This window comes from Lampris incognitus, chromosome 11, assembly GCF_029633865.1.
Source record: "Lampris incognitus isolate fLamInc1 chromosome 11, fLamInc1.hap2, whole genome shotgun sequence".
Classification (NCBI taxonomy): domain Eukaryota; kingdom Metazoa; phylum Chordata; class Actinopteri; order Lampriformes; family Lampridae; genus Lampris; species Lampris incognitus.
In genome coordinates this window covers 31,171,837-31,185,936 of record NC_079221.1, presented here as the reverse complement: position 1 = coordinate 31,185,936, position 14,100 = coordinate 31,171,837, and the positions used below count along the sequence as shown (strand labels likewise).

The 14,100-nt window shown below is 44.0% G+C and overlaps 1 protein-coding gene across 1 annotated transcript; it reads left to right on the top strand.

The window, feature by feature from the left end:
* Positions 1-448: 448 nt before the first annotated feature.
* LOC130120353 (FAST kinase domain-containing protein 3, mitochondrial-like) lies at positions 449-13,784 on the top strand. Its single transcript, XM_056288902.1, has 9 exons — positions 449-1,306; positions 4,453-4,603; positions 6,254-6,441; positions 8,077-8,245; positions 9,090-9,175; positions 9,618-9,789; positions 10,969-11,038; positions 11,676-11,790; positions 13,686-13,784. The coding sequence occupies exons 1-9, from the start codon at positions 449-451 to the stop codon at positions 13,782-13,784; spliced, it is 1,908 nt and encodes a 635-aa protein (XP_056144877.1).
* The last annotated feature ends 316 nt before the right edge of the window (positions 13,785-14,100 follow it).

The window sequence follows — 14,100 nt, the reverse complement described above, 5'->3', positions numbered from 1 at the left end:
TTACAGTCTGGCCACCAGGGAGAAGCACTTGTAAGCACATGTAAAATTTACACAACCTCTTACCAAACATTGCAGTGCGTGTTTCGTAAGACTTCACCACTCCCCAGTGCACAATACTTGTGTTAAAGGTGAGTGACCCATCTTTATATTACAAGGAACGTTATTTGGGGGGTTTTTTGTCGTTACGGGTGTCTTTTCATCTGGTGTTGCGATAATGTCACTATTATTGTCATGTTAACATTGTCATATAAAAGTTTCTTTGTACAGTGGTGAAGTTGCTGGGTTTACAGCCACTAGCCTACCAGCGTTTTAATGCAGAGCTTTAACGAACATATCTGCGAAGTAAGAAAACACTCATGTTTGTGTTTAATTGGTTTGGTGTTGGTTTTTTGTGTGTGACAGGAAGCGAATACAAGAACACTTTCATTTCGGGCGTCACATCAACAACATGAAGTTCTTGGTGTGCATCTCTTCGTCTATCAGAGCGGCGTGTCAGTCCACCCCAGCGTGTCCCTCACTGCTAAACCGGCCTTTATTTCACGGCAAGTCGACACACGTGGGAGCGGTTATAGCGCATCAGCCGTGCGTCTCCGTGTGTCCTTTCCACAGCACGCCGGAAAAGGAGTCGGCGGTCCAGCTGTTGAATAACCTCCCAATCCCGGAGCCGGTGCTCCTACCGGAGCAGAGAGAGGAGGAGTCCAGGTCTTATCCGCCTGGAAGAAGGCTGTCACGGAAAACGGCAAGAATCCGAGACTGGAGACCGCTGCTGGACGTCTCGCCGTGCGCCAAACCGCGGACCACAGCAGACTCAGTCGTAGAGGTCCGATCAGTGTTGGAGGGGGATGTCGTGTCCGAGTTGTGTTGCAGGCTTGCGGAGACCACCGTCAGTGACAGGTCCGAGTGTATGGCCGCTCTGCTGGCGATGTGTGTTGAGTTTGGAGTGGACGTTCAAAGCCCCGTCGTCTCCCGGCTGAAGGAGGAGTGTCTGGCGCACCTGCAGAAGACGCACACCGGAGTGGCGCAGTTGTGTCGGCTGGGTGAGGTGGCGTTCGCCCTCGAAGGTCGACAGTCAGCCATAGTGTCCTCGGTTATCGGCTCGCTGTCTGTTTCTTTGGAGGACGGCCTCTCTCCTGGGGAGGCTGTCGGTGTCTACTCCCTTCTGGCTCTGTGTTACGAAGCAGGCAGTCAGCAACAGGCTGTCCTGCTGCGCGCTTTGCACGGCCACACTGAGCGGCTGGTCCACCGGCTGACAGCCAGGCACCTCAGTGATATCCTGCAGGCCCTGGTCACCTTAAAACAGAGACAGGTAGGACTAAAGTCGAGAGAGATATGGGTGGCAAATTGAAGGAAAAACCTGAATGCTTGACCCCTACAGTGAGGGGGTCCAGGGGTGCTGTTATGGTGTGTGTGTGTGGGGGGATTTCCTGGCATGGTTTTGGCCCACTTGTCCCCTCAGAGGGAAGGGTCATTGCAGATCAATACAAAGTTATTCTGAGTTATCATCCTATGATGAGACGTTTCTATCCTGGTGGGAGTGGTCTCTTCCAGGATGACAACGCCCCCATCCACAGGGCATGAGGGGTCACTGGATGGTTTGATGAGGATGACAATGATGTCAATCATATGCTATGGCCTTCACAGTCGCCAGGGGCCTCGTGTATCAATTGTTACTATGGGCAAATTTGTGCATACACACCCAATGGAAGTTTTTAGCCCTCAAGATTGTCTGACAGTCAGCAGCAAAGCATGATGGTTATTTGTAATTCCTTCCTCCTAACATCTATTGTCTACCTCTTGCAATGAGCAATCACCTAGGCCTGCAAAGACATCAGTGTAAGCCAATCGGTGTCTAAATTCAGGGGTTACCCAAGTACTAACTGGTCTCTGAGACAAACTTCAGGGCTAAAAAATCCCATGGGTGTGTACGCATAAATGTGCCCATAGTAACGATTGATACATGAGGCCCCTGATGTCAACCCGTATGAACACCTGTGAGAGATTTTGGACTGACTTGTTAAACAGCGCTCTCCACCACCATCATCAAAACATCAAACGAAGGAATATATTTTAGAAGAATGGTGTTCCTCCTGGCAGCACGGTGGCGCAGTGGTTAGCACAGTCGCCTCACAGGAAGAAGGTCCTGGGGTTGAGCCTCAGCGTAGTCCAACCTTGGTGGGTCATCCCGGGTCGTCCTCTGTGTGGAGTTTGCATGTTCTCCCCATGTCTGCGTGGGTTTCCTCCAGGGGCTCCGGTTTCCTCCCACAGTCCAAAGACATGTAAGTCAGGTGAATTGGCTGTACTAAATTATCCCTAGGTATGAATGGGTGTGTCTATGTGTGTCGGCCCTGTGATGGCCTGACAGCCTGTCCAGGGTGTGTCCCTGACTGCCCCCCAATGACTGCTGGAATAAGCTCCAGCATCCCCACGACCCTGAGAGCAGGATAAGTGGTTCAGATAATGGATGGTTGGATGGGTGGATGGTGTTCATCCTGGCGACACGGTGGCACAGTGGTTAGCACAGCCGCCTCACAGCAAGAAGCTCCGGGGTTCGAGTCCCAGGGTAGTCCAACCTTGAGGGTTGTCACGGTTCGTCCTCTGTGTGGAGTTTGCATGTTCTCCCCGTGTCTGTGCGGGTTTCCTCCTGGGGCTCCAGTTTCCTCCCACGGGTGTGTGTCGGCCCTGTGTGATGGTCTGGCGGCCTGTCCAGGGTGTCTCCCTGTCTGCCGCCCAGTGACTCCAGGATAGGCTCCAGCATCTCAGGATAAGTGGCTTGGATAATGGATGGATGGATGGATGGTGTTCATCCCTCCAGTAGAGCTCAGAGATTTGTAAAATCTATGACAAGGAGCACCGAATCTGCTCTGGAGGCCCAACACCCCACTAAGACACTTTATGTTGATTTTCCTTTAGTTTGTCTCCATGACTATATATCACAATATCTGGACTCACATATGCAAAATCGCCATGTTTAACAGTCCAACTGAGGTTCTTCCTATTGAACTGTTTGCTAAGGTAAAGTGTAATATCAAACAAAAACTAGATGGCAAATAATGCTCCCTCAAATATTTCAGATCTTGTTTTGTGAGAAATCTAAAGGCCCAGTCTGTGATTTATGTTTATTGACCATGAAAATATAAGGTATATTGTTTGACTTACAGATTGAAAATTAGTATTTTTTTTTTTTTTAGTTAACAGTAATTGAAAATATGGGCTTCTTTCACTCTGACGTTTGCAAACATTACTGATGCAAACAAACCATTTACAGCATCAGAGAACTTTTGGTTGATGTTTAGTGTTAAGCTTTGTATTAGTGGACCTGTCAATCAACTTGAGAGCCATATCAGGTTCCAATATTTTGGTAGCAGGGCTGTCCTTTGGTTGACATTGCTTGTGGCCCAGTCCTACGTTTGTTTTACAGTCACTGCCCAATTACATGTTCCACAGAATCCAAGACTACAAATAAACTCTGAACAGAATTAAAAGCAAGCAATTAACAGCACACATTTAGCCTGCATACATCAACTTGGTGCACAAGTAGCAAAATTTGAAATGCATATTTTATAAAGATACGCTGTAGGCCTTTGTCACACAAATGCCATTTAAAGCAATCAGAAAAATGATGTTCAGCCTCAGACTTTAGCTGAAGCTGAACAATACAAACAAGCTTTAAGTTCAGCAAAATCAATTCTGAAGTAGTTCAAAGCCCATAAGGGAAAAGTTATCCGAAAACATTTTATTTCAGCCATATGGGTGGCATGATGGTCTATTCTGTTGCCTACCAACACGGGGATCGCTGGTTCGAATCCCTGTGTTACATCCGGCTTGGTTGGACGTCCCTACAGACACAATTGGTCGTGTCTGCAGGTGGTAAGCCGAATGTGGGTGTGTGTCCTGGTCGCTGCACTAGCGCCACCTCTGGTCGGCCGGGGCGCCTGTTCAGGGGGAGGGGGAACTGGGGAGAATAATGTGATTCTCCCATGCGCTATGTGCCCCTGGCGAAACTCCTCACTGTCAGGTGAAAAGGGGCGGCTGGCGACTCCACATGTATCAAAGGAGGCATGTGGTAGTCTGCAGCCCTCCCTGGATTGGCAGAGGGGGTGGAGCAGAGATTGGGGCGGCTCGGAAGAGTGGGGTAATTGGCCGGATACAATTGGAGAGGGAAAAAAGGGGGGAGGGGGATCCCAAAAAAAGAAAAAAAAAGTTTTATTTCAAGGACAAATAAAATAAAACACATTTTAATTAATGCATAGTGAAACACTTCTGGAGGCGAGGATAGCTATCAGTAAATTGACGGTGTTAGTAAGCCTTACCAGACAAATGGTCTAAACTGTGTCCTATTTCTATGCAAGGGGAAAAAGAAAGCAGATAAAAATTCAAACTGTCATGCTAACTTGTGAAAGTTCTTGTCTGCAGTGTAATGTGAGCGGTGACTGACTCTGTGCTACTACACAGGCTGTCTCTCTGTTGCTGGGCCTGAGCCGCAGGGCGTCCCGGGTCTTCAAAGCCTTCACAGACCAGCAGGTGGTCAAGCTGCTCTCCTCACTCATGACCCTGGGCCATCATGATGAAGAGCTGCTGGCCGCCATGGAGAAGCACCTGCCAGGTGTGTGTGTGTGTGTGTGTGTGTGTGTGTGTGTGTGTGTGTGTGTGTGTGTGTGTGTGTGTGTGTGTGTGTGTGTGCGCGCGCGCGCGTGTGTGTGTGTGTGCGAGCAGTAATAAAACCTAACCAGTCATATTGTAGTGTTTCAAAAAACAAAACAAAACAATGTTCTGAGCTAATTCACATTAACTTTAATATGAAGGTAGCTTGGGAACCAGACAAATTCTCAAATACTAATTACTAGTCTGGCTCCTCTCAACTCATTTTGATTTCAAGGGGCGTTAACAACGGCCACAAACCAAAATGCCTCTGGATGCAATTGGATATAGACCTACAACCAATCAGAGCAACGAAACGTGTGATGTAGCACTTAAACTTTTACCAAATCCTGTCGAAAGTTTGGCAAACACATCTTTATCAACAAAAGCTTTACGTGCAGTTGTTTGTTATTCTTTTAGAGAAAATATACCATCCAGTTAATTTAATACTGTAATGATAATGGATTCAACAGACTGCGACAACCAACAGGGCTCCTCTGTACATAAGCATTATTTTTTCCCCGCACACATCCTGGAAAGACCCGCCCCTACTCTGCCTCTGATTGGCTAACCCTATCCCTAACCACACCCTAACTCTAACCTTTAAGGAGCAATAGGTGGCCGTTGATTCTGGGCAGAACTTAGAAGTATTTTCAAACAGAATTCGACGCCGCCCTTCCCAATCAGAAAGCATCAGGATGCCTCCAAAGCCACACCCCGAAAACACATGCACGCACCGGACACACCCGCTGACTGAAGCGAAAGCATTTCACCTGAGACAAGCATCATTCTGAGCGGGGCCGGATTAGCTGTACCGAATGGATGTCACACACATATGAGAAAACTAACTTTATTATTATAATGAACATAAACAACAGCCGTTAAAGAGGATGTGTCCGTGGTCAGAGTTATGCCCGTGTAACAGCGTGGGTAGCCGTGTCACTGAGGGCTTGATAGACAGCTCGCTCGTTCCAATCGTTTGACTTGGTCGTTCATTTGATTGGATGTCGTTGTTTTAGCTCCTGCCCCTTACAGGAACGACGGATTTTTTTCATTTCAGTATCAAACGTCTTATTTTTTTTGAGTACTATCGATTACTGTCGAGATATGATAAGAAATTTAAAATTTTGCCAAAAATCGGTGGCCGCTTATAGCTCCTTTAACCAACCTAACAAACAGAGGCAATGAGTACTAGCCAATCAGAAGCAGAGTTCCTGGAATGTGGGTGGGGGAAAAACAAGGCTGTACATCATCATATCAAACCCGCCCCATATTAGATAAACGGTTGTGATTGGCTCGACCCAGGCCAGGTCGGCTGGGAATCTGTCTGACTGGAGGGTGGCAAAACATATATGCCAGAGAAAATGTAAAACATGAGCTCACAGATTCATCTGGTTCCCAGGCTAGGATGAAGGAGGTCCCCCCTTTAAAGTTAAATGTCTTGCAAAATGAAGTTTAAAGGAAAAATGCAGACCAATTTATACCTCCTATACTCATCGTCAACATCGACTGAATCAGTGTGAAAAATAACAGGCTTCCTACAACACATTTGTTCTTCTTTGGTAAAAAAAAAATGTGTCAATAAACAAGTTAAATAAAATGTGTCTGCGTTCAGGGAGGCTGGAGGCGTGTGATCTGGAGCTGGCCAGTACCGTTATGGAGTACTGTCTGCAGATGAGGTGCCGCTCGGAACCCATCTTTGAGGCAGTGGCTGAAGGCTTCGTGCTCAATGCCGAGAAGCACACTACACCTCAGATCACCAAACAGATGGTCGCCATGGGGAGACTAAACTACCTGCCACAGGTAGAGGCTTGTAACCTGTGTCGAGTAGTGAATTTGAGCTTGTGAATGTTGTGGGGTCTACCAGGTGGGCACATCTGTGTGTAACGTGCACTGATTGTGGAAAAGAAGTTCTGTCCTGTGAGGACAATAGATGATCTTTTTATTTGGAGGGTGATATATATATATACAAAATCTGGTGATTCTAATGGATTCTTTGGTGGGCAGTGCGGATCTGTTTCGTGCCGTGGGCAGTTGTCAGCTTTCAGTGGGGCTGGGCTCGTTGGCTGCCTTGTCATGCACATCACAGGTGCGGCGTCCAATGGGGATAGGGGAGGTGCCTACATTCAAAAATTCAAAAACGTGATTGCTGGCCGCCCGGGGGGGGGGGGGGGGGGGGTTGCATACAATGCATGCAAGGGTGTGTGTGTGTGTGTGGGGGGGGGTCCTGTGATGGCCTGGCGGCCTGTCCAGGGTGTCTCCCCGCCTGCTGCCCAATGACTGCTGGGATAAGCTCCAGCATCCCCGTGACCCTGAGAGCAGGATAAACGGTTTGGATAATGGATGAGTGGAATGGATTATAGAGAGAAAGATGGTGGTTTAGCAGCCCCTTATTAACATACACGATGACAATCGGTCCCACTTTTTTTTTTTGGGAATGACTGCTTTACACATTTAATTAAGCCACATGTTGCAGCAGTCTGTTCTGTATTTGTCATACAAAATTAAAGCAGCAGGTCATACTAACGTTTTGCGGCAAAGTTAAATGTCAAAAAACACAGATCTGGGTGTCGGGGTAGCGTGGTGGTCTATTCCATTTCCTACCAACACGGGGATCATCGGTTCGAATCCCCATGTTACCTCCGGCTTGGTCAGGCGCCCCTACAGACACAATTGGCCGTATCTGCAAGTGGGAAGCCGGATGTGGGTATGTGTCCTGGTTGCTGTACTAGCGCCTTCTCTGGTCAGTCAGGGCGCCTGTTCGGGGGGGGGGGACTGGGGGGAATAGCGCGATCCTCCCATGCGCTACATCCCCGTCAGGTGAAAAGAAGCGGCTGGGGACTCCACATGTACTGGAGGAGGCATGTGGGAGTCTGCAGCCCTCTCCAGATCAGCAGACGGGGTGGAGCAGCGACCGGGACGGCTTGGAAGAGTAGGGTAATTGGACGGGTACAATTGGGGAGAAAAAGGGGGGGGGGATCCACAAAAAAAAAACACAGATCTGTGTACCTAACGTGCTTATCAATGACAGTCTATAGGCGCTGGTGTCATTGTTCAGTAACATGAGGTGACTTGCTGGAGTCAAATTCCAAAGTAACTCTGGGTCAATTACAGTCAGCTGCTTGCAGAGGTCTTTTCAGTTTTTTTGAGAGTAGTTACACACCTTTATGCTGGAAGACCTCCAATGGACAATGAAGATTTTTAAAAAAAACTGTAGCAAAAGGCAGAAATTCCAGTCATCAGTGTTAAAAGAGCAGCGACACAAGTGTAAAAAGAGGATCATACCATGGCAGGCATAGTCTGGTTCTCTGCAAGTTGAATTCACAAAGGAAATTGCATGTGCATGTATACAATGCATCCAAAACCTTGTGAAGCTATAGTAATCGCAAATGAGCGATAACGGGACTAACAGCAGACTGTATATTCTGCTCTCCTCAGTGCTCCACTCAGATGTTTAAGAAGCTGGAGAGCGTTTTGTCGTCGAGGTTCTCTCAGTTCCAGCCTCGCTCGCTGATCGAGGTGCTGCATGCCTGCATTCACCTGGAGCGCTTCCCACTCAACTACATGTCCAAAGTCTTCAGCCCGTACTTTCTGCAGAAGCTTCAAGGTAAGTAGACATCCTTTTGTCACTTATTGTGACACGGAGAAGTCCCCTCCTACATTTCGCTTCCACAATATTTATTTTAAAACAAGGCTTAAAAATAAGCTACATGTATAAAGCCTCCTGCTGACAAACTATTGAAGTATTAAACTAGCGGTGTGTTTGTGACGTTATTTTCATGCAAAGTTTGATGTTGCTAAAAGAAACTAGGGCTAAAAGCCAAATTATAAACAAACGCCAAATATTGCAAAGAAGTTGTTACGCCTGATTAGGAAGGGGAGGCTGCCGAGTCACTGATGTCAACCAGATTTTTTTTAATTCTCTGATGGCAAGTCATCCTTTCTCCATTTTCCTCTTGAATGACTTTGATGGTGCAATCTTGTTTCAGACAGTCAGTTTCCCCAAAACCAGCTCAAGGAAAAAGCAACTTGTTATATATATATATATATATATATATTTTTTTTTTTAAAGCTCACTTCAAATCTGTTTAAAGCACAGTAGTAGTATAAACAAATCAGCTGAAGCTGATTCGAATTTTTGATTTGAAGCTGGAGCTGGGGGTGGCAGAATCGAAGTGATGGGATTTTCATTGGGAGTGACGAAGGACAGGATTAGGAACGAGTATATTAGAGAGACAGCTCAGGTTGGATGGTTTGGAGACAAAGCAAGAGAATGTGAATAAGTCTGTGTGAAATGTACATGTGAAATATATGTATAATTTGATGAAACACTACTGTAGAGAACTAGAGCGAACAAATCTTTCTCTTCTTTCCTTCTACAAATATGTATAATGTCAGTTAAGTGTTTGTGTGCATGTGTGTGATGTAACCTGTCCTTCGCTGTTCTGCAGTGCAGGGGGAGCCACTGGATAAGAACGTCTTGGGACAGCTGACACAGCTCAGCCTCTCCACTTCATTAGAGTGTACCTACTACAGGGTGAGTTCCTGGTTCTGCACCTGTTGATCATTTTATGTGTACCAGTCCCAAATACAATATTGTATTAGCCACCCAGTAAGGAATCTCTTAGTATGAGAATTCATCTTCAGTTCACCTAATTTCTCAATTGTATGACTCAAATTCAACTTGTTGTACAGAAGGTAATGAAAATATGTGTTACTTCCCTATCTGTAAATGTTGAATTCAACAGCGGAGCAGACCATCAATTAACAATCCTTGCCATCTTTGTGTCAACACGCATACAAATTTAGTAGACAGTTCATTTTTATGTCCTTGTGTTCTTCATATTGAGCATCCTCTCAAAATAAATGCCTTATATGCGCAAACTTACTTGGCCAGAGACAAAACTGGAACTTGAAAATGAACGCCATTAGACAGTGGACAGCAAAAACGAACAACTCTCGATGTTTTCTCCTTTCAGGGTTGTAGGCTGCCCAACAATCTCCAGCTGAAGAAGTTTTCCTCCATAGGCCAGGCCTTCGAGACACCCATGGACAGGTTCTTCTACAACCAGGTTAAAAGGCCGCTTATAAAACTGCTGGGGGAAAGGTACTACAACACCAGAGTCTCAACATCCAGCGGGTACACTGTCGGTGAGCTCCACCTACACTCAGAGTCTGTAACGCAGCTTTGAAACCCACATCCCACATCCAACAGCACACATGGTTGGAACATTGGGGAGCAGACTGCTAATAAGTATGAATGGCATGTGAGTGGTTTTGCGTGCAGGTCCCATGATGGACCGGTGACCTGTTCACGGTGTATTCCCACCAGTTGCCCAATGCCCAATGGGATTGGCTCTAGCACCTAGGCCTACACAAGATTTAGTGGGGATAGGGTATTAGCAAATTTGACACATTACTTGCAGTACTCACTACATTTTTCCTTTTCAGTCCTGTGTGATGACGGTATTGTTCAAAATTAACAAGAATGAATGCATGTAATTACGGTAAATTATTTTTAATGAAAGTCTCAAGTTAACAAAGGAATATACGTATTTATAACTAATTTATAATTAACCCATTATGCTTATCACTGTGGTATACATCTCCCCTCCTTAACGTCTTTAAAACGCCATCATGCTATCCTCAAATAGAATAGAATAGGATAAAAAAAAGGAAGTCAGGGGGTGCCTCGGTGGCTCGCCTGGTAGAGTGGTACCACATAAGGCTGAGTCCTTCCCACAAAAGCCTGGGTTCGAATCCGGCCTGGGCCCTCTGCAGCATGTCATCCCCTCTCTCTTCCCCATCTTTCCTGTCTCTCTCTCTACTATCACTATCCAATAAAGGTGGAAAATGCCAAAAAAATAATGGAAAAAAGGAAGCCAACCGTCATTGGCTTAATGGTGGGCACAGTTGCCTCACAGCTGAAGGGCCTTGTGATGGGACTGGTGATTTTTCCGGGGTCATCAGTATCTCTGCCATGCTGGGATAAGGTCCAGCTCCCCGTGACCCTGAGTTAGATTAAACGGCTATCAGAACAATAGTTGGATTTATGGAATAGAATAAATGAACTAAGGGGCCATTGGCTTCTGATGGCTGCGGGAAAGAGGGGAATGAGGTTTAAGAATTGGGTGTAAAAGAACTAAAAGTAGCTCAGTTGACATTAACAAACAGTATTTGATTGTCCACACAGGGAGTCTTGCCTGTGGCCTGAATGCTACTGAGTAAACGGTTAGAATAAGTTAATACTAGTATTGCCTGCTGTAATACTGCATACTAGTGATTCCTGCATTACTCAAGTTGACAGTCTGCAATTGTTTTTTTGTTCAGATGTGGAGCTGTGCCTGGATGAGGAAGGATTTGTTTTGCCTCCCTTTCAGTGGGAGAACACCCACAGGAGGTGAGAGACTCATTCTACAGTTTCCCCCAACCTATACAAATCCCAAAGATGGGGAAAAAGAAAAGTCTAATGGAAATAACCAGTGAATAAAGAGTAATGGAAATAGAATTTTATAACATCTCCAGTGGGTTCTTGATGACGTAGTCCTGCACACAGAGAGATTACAGATTGTCATTTAATAGAAATGCACCAAACACTTGAATCTTTCCAGCTTTTCAAAAGCTTGATAAAAATAACTTGGCATGGAAACAAGGCTGCTCACACACAGATGATTGGGTTCATAATGTGGCTCAGATATGTGATTCTCGTAAAAATTCACAAGTTTTAAAATTGACAAGGCTGATGTATTCAGCTTTAGAAAGAACTAAGTTAGATAGAATGCTCTGATATTTTCAAATTAATTTATTTCTCCACGTACATTTTGCACTGGTTGGGAAGTATGTTGATCCATGTCCTGGTTAGTGCAGATTTTACCTTCAGTATTCTGTCTCCTCTATTAGTCATAATGTACCTTTGGAAAATGCCAAAGTAAACCATGTTGCAGCCTATTTATTGGAAGAGAGAGGCACAAAGAGAAAAAGGACAAGGTGTAAAAACGATGCATTTTTTAACATGGTAGATGCTCCCCCTGTGTTAGGTTGGCCCTGTGTTTGGACGGTCACAACCGTTTCTGCAGCAACACTAAACACCTGTTAGGGAAGGAGGCTACTAAGAGGAGACACCTTCACAGGATGGGCTACGAGGTCATTCAGGTATGTTCAGGACTCATACGTGCAATTCACTTACTGTCGTAAAACTTGATTTACAGATTATTAGTAATAACTCTGATGCCAGGGCAATGAGATATGTCAGCAGGATAAGATAGATATCATTGGCTCTATCTATCAGATACAACATAACTGACAGCTGTTGCTTCAGAACAAGAGGGTCCCAGGTTTGATCCTAGCCAAATTTATTTATTCTCCCATTGTTCACACGGGCCCCACTCCCAGTACAGACATACATGTAATGGGAATTAGAGACTATGCCCATAGATATAAATGAGCATGAGTAGTCGTAAAATTAAGCCAATCTTTAAGATTATTCCTGAAGATACAAATATATTATATTATATTATATGATAATATATATTATTATATAATCGTATAATATAGTTGCATTACATTAATCATATTATTATTATTAATTGTATTGCTATCTATCTATATCTATCTATCTATCTATCTATCTACATATATATATATATATATATATATGTATATATATATATATATATATATATATATATATATATATATATATATATGTATATCTATATCTATACAGAGAGAGAGCGAGAGAGAGAGAGAGAGAGAGAGATTATTCCTGTGGCTATAAGAATATTTGTGAAGATTGTTGTGTTATTATTCTGTGTAAGTAAGTATATTGAAAGCCACTAAACCAGAGTCAGATTCCTTGCATGTGTAAGCGTATTTGGCCAAATAAAGATGATTCTGATTCTGATCATCAGGCTGAGGCAACTGCCTGTAGCCTGATGCCTGCTAAGCTAGGTTCCAGCTCCTGTCCCTCTTACTTGGAGTAAGTGGTTGGAGACAATGAGTGCATACTCGATTAAGTTTCACAATCATGCTAGGAGTCCGTTTCTAAGAAAATATTATCTATATTTCAAAAAGTGACACCTCCTCTCATTTTGGAATTAAAACTCGTATCAAGATCTTTGCAATTTATACCACAATTATACACAACATGATGGAATTTTTAAGATGAACCTCTGTGCATTCAGCAAAGATATGGGTTCAGCTGATGTTATAATGTCAGAAGCAAAAATTATTTACAGTAAATCAGTGTCAAAAAGAAACAAAAACCCCATACTATCGGTCCCATTTAGAAAAACAATAACCAACAGGATTCTCTCACCAAAAGGAGCATGTTTAGGAGTCTTACTGTTATTCACATTTGTAGCACAAAAGCCTTGGGAAGTCATTGTGTTTTTCTCAAATTTTTAAGGATTACAAGTTGTAGCCTTCAATAAAGTTTGTATTGTTGTTAACGGTGATGCTGTGTTAAATGCATTCTCTTGCCAAAAGGAGCACATTTTTGAAAACTTTTATAATTTAAGGTTAGTAATAAAGAAATTATTACAGTACACCCAGCGAGTGTAACTTCCACTTTGGTGTGATGGGGAGGTGCCAGCCTGCATAAGTTTTTTATTTGATGTTTAAACTTTATTAAAGCTTTCCCACATGGAATAGTAGTCAGTATAACAATACAAAAAAAAAGTACCAAATGGACAACAAAAGGCAAAAAAAAAAAAAACAAATTTTTTATATATATATATATATATATAATCCTACCGTTGAGTGTTTCTTTTAACAAAGTTATATGTATACACACATGTCTGAAGCACATGGCTTTGTCCTGCCTCTCACAAACTGCCTCCCTCAGAGGACTTCGTCCCTTTTTAGGCTCGTAACTGTAACATATGTCAAACCAGCAGAATATTTATCAAAACTGGAAACTTACAGCAAAAAATGACCCCTGCGCTCTTACCGCGAAACAGTCTGAAAGATTGAAAGGTGCGGTGAAGAAACACTTTCTTTGCCGTTTATATTCCCTGTGATTTCTTCTCCTCTTCCCCTCTCACCAGATCCCATACTTTGAATTCGAGAAGCTGAAAACTAAGGAGGAACAAGTCCAGTATCTCCACAACAAGATATTTCCCACCATCTTCATTTTTAGCCACTGACCTCTGGATCAACCAGCCCCTTGAAATTTAACAAGTGGCAACAGTTGGACTTCTTTTGCTGAGTTTGGCCCATAAACACAAATAGTATGAAGGTTTTTAATATCTTTGAAAATACGTGTCACACACTTCATTGCTGAAATATTTCAAGTCCCTGGCCATTTTTGTGATTGCATGGAACCACTACTGGCAACTTAACAGTTGCACTCATATCAATGGCTGTGAGTACACTGACACTTTCAAATGCTCATGGGATTGTGTGGTGACTGATACACATTACCTGTCAGAACATTTAGGGGGCAGGAACTAGCAGATAAAA

Excerpts from the sequence above, each read along its gene's own strand:
- LOC130120353 (XM_056288902.1), top strand. The coding sequence starts at position 449 with ATGAAGTTCTTGGTGTGCATCTCTTCGTCTATCAGAGCGGCGTGTCAG. Across the intron at positions 4,604-6,253 it reads CATGGAGAAGCACCTGCCAG|GGAGGCTGGAGGCGTGTGAT; the intron begins GTGTGTGTGTGT and ends GTCTGCGTTCAG. Across the intron at positions 8,246-9,089 it reads CTTTCTGCAGAAGCTTCAAG|TGCAGGGGGAGCCACTGGAT; the intron begins GTAAGTAGACAT and ends GCTGTTCTGCAG.